General features: G+C 40.6%; 1 protein-coding gene across 1 annotated transcript; it reads right to left on the reverse strand.

Moving 5' to 3' along the window:
- Positions 1-663: 663 nt before the first annotated feature.
- Positions 664-9,278, reverse strand: nckap5l (NCK-associated protein 5-like). Its single transcript, XM_030770034.1, is given in 11 exon segments — positions 664-894; positions 1,116-1,253; positions 2,086-2,411; positions 2,991-3,069; positions 3,235-3,367; positions 3,537-6,703; positions 6,930-7,016; positions 8,487-8,606; positions 8,731-8,769; positions 8,980-9,048; positions 9,153-9,278. Coding segments are annotated over 11 exon segments (4,515 nt in total).
- Positions 9,279-9,539: the final 261 nt, after the last annotated feature.

Here is a 9,539-nt window from a genome sequence, read left to right on the forward strand (position 1 = left end):
TCTCACAGAAGTTAAACTCGCGATGACAGACGTTATACAACAAAACATATGCCTTTTTTCTTTTGTTTCTTTTTTCTTTTAATTTTTCCTTTTTTTACATGAAATGCACATGTTAAATGAATATCACTTTTCAATGGCCTCACAAAACTATTTTACCAAAGGTTGTGCACTTGTTTTGAGTAAAGAGCACTTTGGGAAAAAACGGAAGACGTCTGAGATGAGATGAATGGACCGGCATCACTCAGAACAAAACTTGCTCCTGTAGTGATGACTATGACAGGAAATGACTACAGTACTACTACATTAATAAAAGAGAGAGAGAGAGAGAGAGAAAGAGAGAGAGACTGCATGCAACCAAGTAAAGTGTTATAAAAAGAGGAGCTAAGAAAGTTGCTTTACCTCAGGCAAATTAAGGATTTCCATTCCTTATTGTGTTCTCAGGATCTCTTGGATACAAAGATGTCACATTTTGTTTAAGTTTAGAAAATACAGTCTGTTATAACTGTGTCAAAAAGGGAGTGATCCGGTATATAGAAATGAAAAACGATATTCCTGGATTTAGCAAAAATTAAACAAAACAAACAAAAAAAAAAAAAAAAGAATCATCAGTAGCGGGGTTGAAAAAAGCTACTGTTATCAGCATTCACACAGTAATGTTATGTCTCAGCCTTGACTCCCGCAGGAGGAGAGACTGTCATATAAGGAGTCACTGAGGGACTCAGGAGTCTCTAGGATCTGGGGCTGACTTGGGGAAAGAGCATCATCAGGCCTTTCCTTAACCGTCTCTGCTCCCATGTCTCGGTTCGCAGGGGAGCGACCCTTCCCTCTGCCAGCATTGGCGGGCTGACAGAGGCTTTTCAGATCACCCTCGAGACCAACAGATGGATCACCAGTCTTGGTAATGAATGAAAGAAAGGAGACACATCAATCAGTAAGAGAGAATTTTGAACTGTATGAAAAGGCGTGGGGTGGAGTGGGAGAGGGAGCTGAAGCATTCTTTTGAAGTTCTCATCAAAGTAATAAACGGTTAATATTTATAAATGCTTGTAGTTAGAATCTGCAGTGTTTTGAGTAGGCTAGTTACTGCTGGCACATCTCTGTAAAGATAAACTCACCTTTCGAAATGAAGTCCTATGGCTGACCGGATCCACTCCCTCTCGGAGCCCCAGGTATGTCTCTGATCGCTCACCTTTGGGGAAAGTCCAGTTCTTTGTGGGAGCTGCATCGGCATATGTCGCAGAAGAAGAATAACACTTTAAATTATTAAAGCATTCAAGTAACTCTGAAAATAATAATAATGTTTTATTATAAATTTTATTATAAAATAATACATTTTATTATTTTATAATAAAAGAGACTGGAATCTATAAACTATTTAACCAATAAAAGAAAAACAGGCATTACTATACATTTTACAAACTGTATTGCATATTTTACTGTGGCTGATATTTTTATCAAGCAAAATAGTACGATAACATTAACTTCTCTAATACATTAGCCCTATTTTATGAGTTTGTTTCTGAATGATTTATCAGAGAAGACAACAATTAGAGTAGAGTAATAAATTATTATTATAATTAGTAATAAAAAACAAATACTGCCCACCCACACAGATACACATACATACACACACACACACACACAAAGGCCATACAGTCAGTGGTGTATATTTGATCTGATGCTTAGTTTTTTTTTTTGTTTTGTTTTATTTATTTGAGGGGAAATGAAGCACTATGTATATCCAAAGTCAACATTATGCATTGATACAGAAATGTCAGAAGGAAGCTGACACCCTTCTAATGATTAGAGTGGTGACAGAAGACATTAACCTGGACCTCATGACACCCTGCTGAATAAGGCACCGCATGCCACTGTCAGCTCGGTCTCATGAACCCGATGGCTATGGTGAGGCATTTCAGCTACAAATTCTTCAGACCCTCTCCAAATTCAACACTTCAACCATGGCATAGACACTTAAAGTAAAAAAAAATGGAACTTGGATCTTAGAGTAACAAAGATGTGTTCCATTGAAAAATTCAAGGTTTTATTTCCTAATTCAGAATTTGGTACATATCAGTTTGATACATTGTTTCAAAGAATACCTTCATGAATGAGGTTGGTAATCTGGTTAGTTGAGCTTTCCCTTTCCATCACATCCTTGTTGAGATCTGAGGAATTCTCTTCAGGTCCCAAAATATATCCTTCCTCTAGAGAAGAGAGCTCCTTTTCCAAGGTCTTTGCTTTCTGTGGATTCCTCGTTCCTGAGCCATGTTTTCCCTTGGAAGCAGAGGAGTCATGGTCACTCTGTGCTTTTATTTTGGGGATACTCTTGCTGGTAGCATTAGCGCTGTAGTCAGGGAGAGGGAAAGTGCCAATGCCACTGTCAAGGGTGTGTGTCGAAATGGCAGAGCCTGAAAGAACAAACAAGGAGGGCTTAGTGTAAAAAGACCAATGTGTTATATGCTCTGATCAACATCAATTGAAACTTTAACAATAACAGAGATACAGCAACTGGAATATTTGCTAAACTGTCAATCAAAAATTCTCAGATCAATAAGCATGTAATCCCATGTGCATGTAACGCCCATGTATGTGTCATATAAGGTTCCTCTGAATGTCACATACATGACAGAAGATAATCCATTGCTTGAAAACACAAACTGCAATTACCCATAACACAGTCTATTTTAATCCCAGTGCCCACATATTGACAAAAGTCAACCATGGTCTTATCCATGGACTAACTGCAAAATGACAAACACTATCACAAACATGCTCACAACTGTCCAGGGCACCCTGAAACTCAAAAACCATGGTTCTGAAGGGTTGGTCATTAAGCATTTTTTACTCTTCTGTTGACGTTTCAGAAAGCTGTTCTTTTAAATTTTAATGGTAGCACTGTCTGAGCATTAAAACATCTAGACTTTGGTCTTGAAGCCTGTCTGGATTCAGGCTTTTCAAACAATTCTCAGTACTAAGGTAGCAAATACCTCCAAAATGCTGATGATGAATGGACTCCGGCAAGTTCTCATCCGACATGACTTCACCTTTGCTCACCAAATTCGATGTCTGAGAGCAATCAAAACAATCATGCAGTTATGTATCACTGAATCATATTCCAGTGAACTTAAATCTATAAATGGCATTATACACACACATATTTATCACTGACTGACAAACTTGGATCTATAATAATCATCAAAGAAAAAGTGTTGGAATGTTTCAGAGTTCTACCTTTCCTATGTCCCCAGTGCTACTGGTCTGGTTAACGATGCTGTTGTTCTGGCTGAACATAGGCCTAGATTTGCAATCAAATGAGAGGCGTCGATGTGCCATACCATTGTTCCCGTTGTCTTTACCGTCAACCCTTCCAAAACAAAATCAAAATACACCTTTTATACAGCAAAATTTATTTTTAAGAAATAAAAAATTTAAGTAAAAATCTACAGATTATCTACAATTAAGACAAGGCTTTTTCCATATGAGTAAAAGAAACCTTGCACACAGCTGAATGCAAACTTAATGTTTTTATTCACCGGTTAAGTAGTTGTTGCATAAAGTTGTCTGATGGCACTCCTCTGTACATGACAGACAGGTGTCCTTGAGACTGATCCATAACCACCTCACACGAATGGCCTTTTCCTTGTCTGTCTAAGCCAATGCCATTCACATATGCTCGTTCTTCCTCTAGGGCCTTGTGCAGGTCTTCTGCTTTCTCCATCAGCATGGAAATGTTCAAGCTTTGCCCCTCTGACTTAGTCTTGGTTCCCACCTTAGCATCCTTGCCAGCAGAAGATATATTCAACTTCCATTCTTTCTTGTCATTGACTTTTGACGACTCTGGTTTCCGACTAAGTGCTGGCAACTTGCTTTTACGCAGTCCAAACCAGTTTGCAATACCATTGGAGGTTTTCTGTTTAACCTCAGAACCTTGCCCCTTGTCTTGCTCTTGCAGTTTAAGTACATTTTCTTCAATACCTTTCATAACTTTCTGCTCAATGGCTGACTGGGGGCTAGAGGCAGAGTGCCTCTTATCCTCAATTATATCAGTAGGCTTTGGTGACGGCTGAGGGAGACTTTCTGCAAATGAAGCAATTTTCTTCTTATTTGCTCTAAGCTGACTCCTGTCCTCGGATTTAGACAAATACTTTTGGAACTCTTGCGTGGGTTTCCCATCTCGGTTTATGGACGGCTGAATTGTTTTTGTGGGTGATTTAAGAGGGTATTTGTTGGGGCTGGCACTTTGGGGACTAAATAATATTTTCCCATTATATGAAAGGTTTTGAGATGTTGTGGATTTGACATAGCTTCGTGAACCTTGCGATACCTCCACGTTGGCGGCTAGTGTAGCTGTCTTGGATTTAGGACTTTCTGGCTTCCCAAAGAATATTCTAGATGATGGTGTATCTGGTTCTGCTTTAGAGATTGTGATGTTGGATGGAATAAGTTTGACCTCTTGCTCATGGGACTGCAAGGAACCAGGATGCTTAGCCATAGAGCTTCCATCAAGAGAATCTGTGTTATTAGAGTGTCTATGTGCTCCTGAAATGCAATCAGGATTTATTTCAGCTGTTTCACTTCTTTCACGTGCTGGTGATACTACACTTAGCTGAGGCTGGCCCTCTGGCTTGTTCAAAGACTGTGAGGAAACTGATGACTCTTCGGTGCTTCTTAACTTGCCAAGTGCTGCAAGCCTCTCTTTGAATGAGTGACTGGATTCTCCTGAGTGTCGTCCCACACCTGTTTTCTTGGGAATAGGTGGTGGATCATTCCTTTTAGCAGCATCAACAGATTCTGAGCTCTGTGTAGTGTCATCTTTATCAGTCTCATCTTTTTCTTGGTCTCTGCCTCTCATGATGTTCCCAATGTTAGATAGAGTCTTGTTTGAGGAGGATTTATTAGGTAGATCGCTGTAATTAACTTGTTGCAGCCATACAGGACTGTCAGGTTTCTCATCTTGATCTGATGCATCAGAGGAAAGTGAAGGGACCTTCTGATTGATATCTGACAGACTCTCAACCATAAAGTTTCCTTGCTTCTCTTTCATCTCTTCTCTGTTTGAACTAGTGTAATGGATAGACGAGCTCACCTGTTCAAGTAACTGAGATACCTCAACGCCACAGGGGTTGAGGAGGTTTGAGACATTCTCATAGTTTGGAACTTTCTGGGTATTCTTCAGTGCATTAGAGGTTTGAACAACTTTGGCTCCTCGACCAGCTTTAGGTATACTGTATACAAGTTCTTTTATAAGTGGTGTAGGAGGATCATCGGGTTGTGGTGGAGAAGTTGGCGCAGAGTGTGCAGAGGGGTAAGTCTCAGATTTAGAGGATGGTGGCTGCTTCAGCCTCTCTGTTGTAGTGGCTTTACGAGCTGCAACTGGTGAGTGGTGGATCTCATAATTGTTACTCCGACAAGGAATCTTTGAGTTACGCGTTAACTGTGGACTAAGGTGGACAGGATTAGTTGTCTGTGCCCGTTCCCCAAGTGCAGGTATCTTGAGAAACTTGAGAAGCTTTGAGGGGGAGGCCTTGACCTCACTAAGGCATGACACAGGGTTGGGGCTAACGGCAATCTTTGCTCTTGCTAAATCCTGTGGAGTGTTGTCTTTCATAGGGACAGAGATATCATCCAGGACTTCTGAAGCAGTGTGATTCTCACTGGGGGAGAATAAAAGCCCTTTGTGAGTGGGTTCACCACTGTTTAAGTCACAGTATGCTGCCTGGAAGTTTTCTTTCAGTCCAAGAGTTGGCAGCTTTGAAGCCCTAGAGAACACTCTGTGATCCCTCTCAGTGTCTATTTTAAGCAAGCATTCATCATCTCTTATGACTTTCTCAATGCTCTGGGGCACCACTGGGTTTATGTGCCTTAGGTCCTTTTCCAGCTGAACAACATTAGCTGTAATTTCTAAGTGCTCATTACTAACCCCTTCCTCACAGATGTTGCCAGTCAGCTCCTTGGGCAATTGGGAATCCAGCAAAACACTATCTGCCATTCTATTTTTATCTGTAATTTCCACGTCTTTAAGGGACTGAGAATCAGCGTGAGTACATTCAGAACTTCGGTTCTTATCTCCGTCTGCAACAGACAGGTGAAGATAAGTATCTGGAGCCACTGATGCCTGGGGATCCTTGGATAGATCATGCCTGTTCTCCCCTGGGAGGGTGGATGCTTCACTTGACTTCCTGTTTATGAGGGGCTCATCAGCACCATGAGCAGGCTTGACAAGGCCCTGCAACTCTGTGTTCTCTTGATTATCTGGCCGAGCCAAGTTGAGGTTATCGATGGTTAAGGGGTTTGAAGTGCAACAGTTGTGGCTATTTTTGGCGAAATCTATTGGATCCTTGTTGGATAACATTAGACATGTGCAACAGCTCCCACACTTGAAACCATTATTCCTTCCGCTGTTCACATGCTGATGTGTGCAGGATTCTGAACAAGAACTGGGACAGGAGTAAATCTTGGGGACACTAGATCGTGATGAGCTGTCCCTGCAGGTTAACACGGCTTCTTTAGACATCAGGACCTGACTATAATCACACAGTGAGGGGTGAGAATGGTGGAACATCAGAGGATCAGTCTCTTCCAGCTTGCGGAGGACTTCTAGTATATGTGCTTTCTTCTTCATGAATGGAGACAGAGCCTCTATAGATGTGGCAGAGGCTTGAGCATCAGGTAAACAATTTTGTGTGCATTCTCCATTACCCTGTGGTGGTAATAACACAGTAAACCAATTATAGACACATTACAGAAATACTTTGAGGCTGATGTGGGATATTAAGGAGATGTTTGGATGGTATTTGGACAGTTCGGGCACTGACCGGATGGTGGCAAGGCAAATGGAATTTTGAGAGCCAGCTAATGTTCAGACAGGTTGACACCACTGATGCACTTAAAGAATTTGACCTTTTAAAGGCTGAGTATGTCCTCACCTTGATTTGTGCACTCTTCTGGGTCTCTAGCAGCTTGTTAGCATCACTGTATTGAAGTTCGACAATATGTTCCAAGCAGGGTCCAGACTATATAGAGATTAAAACAAAGTTATGCTTAAGGAAAGATCCACTGAATTTCCACATAGAACTACAAAAGTTAAAAAATAATGAAAACCCTAACAGACAAAGGAAATGCCCAGATAGAGGCATGTAGCACTATTGTTCCGCTAGAAAAAAAACATCTTTTGATGTCTTATTGATGATGGAGGAAAATTAAATCTCATATGACATTTGAATAGTTGATAATAGTTGAGTTGGGCTGAGATCTAGTGACCAAGACAGCTTTGACCTATTGATATATATCATTTTCATGTTTGTCATATAATTCAGTGACCACTTGTGGATGGGGAGGCATTTAGATCCTGAACAAGACAACTACCAAAAGGATCGAAATGTTTCACAGTAGGATAATGGGAGATCACCGAAAATAGCTTTGTATTCATTGGCATTTACCTTGCCATCTGAGGGGTGAGTGAACCTAAACCACATTTGGAAAATGCTCCCCAGACAAAGACAAGGCTGCCAGAGCCATTCAGTATGGGAGACAAGCCCTCAGTCCTGTAGCTTTTCTTCTTGGCATATTCAACACATGTACTTCTCTGATTGCAGGGAACAGGGTGAAGTATGAGTCATCTAACCATATGACCTCTTTCCCATCACTCAGTAGACCACAGTATTTATTCTTTGCACCACTTTATTCACTAACATGCATTTTTAGATGTAACAAGGAGTTTACGCATTTCAGGCTGATCAGTGTATGCTTCACTGTTCACTGGAGTTCTCATCGGTTCTAGATGAATCTGCCAATCTGCCCTAGTTTGATATTTGCAGTGATTTAGAACTGCTTGTCTGTTTTTTCCTACCATCTCAAACCAAAGGAGGCATCACGGTGGAGGGGTATGCGAATTCACACACTCAACACTTGATTCTAGTTGATGTCTTTACCACAGACCTCTATGATAACAAGCTCTGCCATAGCCACTGCTCCTTGTGAAACATGAGCGAGCTGAGCAGTCTTCACTACTGAGGTCTCTTTCAGTCACTGAGAACTCTTACTCCAGCTACGGTAGCCCAAGTACTGGGAGATGGGCCTGACTGCCATTTTAATTCAAAGCTTGATGGAATGTTAAATGTTTGAAGTCAGGAGTCACACGTATGTGGCAACATTTGCTTTCAATATACTGTGAAACCATAGCTTACTCATCTGTTTCCTTTATTTTGGCAGTGACCTGAGCTTGCAATGAACTGTAAAGAGAGCTGAGCTGTCTTCATTGCTGAGATCAACATGCTACTACAATCACAATAAGGAGTTAGTCTATTGATTCAATCTTCTGAATGAGATAATGGGACAAGCTTCAAAGTCATGTTTTGAAAGATGTAGGCTACTACGCAAAACAATGCAAATGGTACAAACAGTTATCACAGTATATATGACTTGACATAGAGAGTAAAGACAAGCAGTTAGTTGTAATTTCTTCATTTTTCTCAAAAATATACCTGCAGGTGGACACATGATTGACTGTGGAGTTTCTCTTGGAGTAGTTCACACAGAGTTCGGTTCTGTCTCTCCAAGTCAAATACACGCATCTTCAACTTAATGCATTCCTCTCGAAGATCCTGCAAAGGGCAAACACAGGCATACATACAATATGGGTTGTTAGCTACTACAATAATACCAATATTAACCAGCAGGGTTAACATGTATGTAAAAGAGATTTGAATTTAATGGGAAGTACTTCACCTTCTGGTTGAGCAAAGCCTGGACAACATGGTTGGCCACCTAGTTAAAACCAAAATTACACTGAATGATTTTTGCATGGTACAGTAAAACATCTTTAATCTATATTTACAAAGACAAATTCAGTAAGTCTGTGTAAGAACAATATATTTGTCAAGACTCTAGTAAAGTAACTGAGCGAGCAGGGAAAACCTTAACAATCACTCTGCTGTAGGGGAGACATGTGTTACATTCTGTGTGTCCAGATCTCACCTCATCCAAGCATCTTTCATAGGCTTCTCTTTGACTCTCATTTGCCAGAGAAAGAGCAGAGTTCTCAGCCTGTTTCAAAATAGATGTGAGGTATTCATCAGGCATATGAAAGAGATAGGGACGTGCAGAATCTGTTGGATGTGTGAGGTATTCCGTAGTCGATTCTGACTCACCTCTAGTTCTCTCACTCTCTCAAGAAGCTCACTGCTGCTCTCTTCCTCTAAGTAAGATTCAAGGTCCCCTTCCTCAGACTCAAAGTCCTCACTGAACACTTTCTGTTGTGCTTCTTCAGACATCATCTTCACCTAAAGAATAACAAAAAACAAAAGTATATACATTATTACTTGAAGTGGAAGAAAACATAATTCAGTTAAAACTACTGATTTTACAAGGATTGCCCACCTTAGAGCGGTACACTGGTGAACTGCTTTTTTAAAAGTTCTTAGGTGAAAAACAACACTAATGTAAACGGCAGAGGATATCTAAGAAGTTTGTGGTTTTACCACGTAAAAATGTGGAAAAATTAGACAACGGAGTTAAGTTAAAAAAAAATCCACAAG

Source organism: Chanos chanos, chromosome 3 (assembly GCF_902362185.1).
Source record: "Chanos chanos chromosome 3, fChaCha1.1, whole genome shotgun sequence".
Lineage (NCBI taxonomy): Eukaryota > Metazoa > Chordata > Actinopteri > Gonorynchiformes > Chanidae > Chanos > Chanos chanos.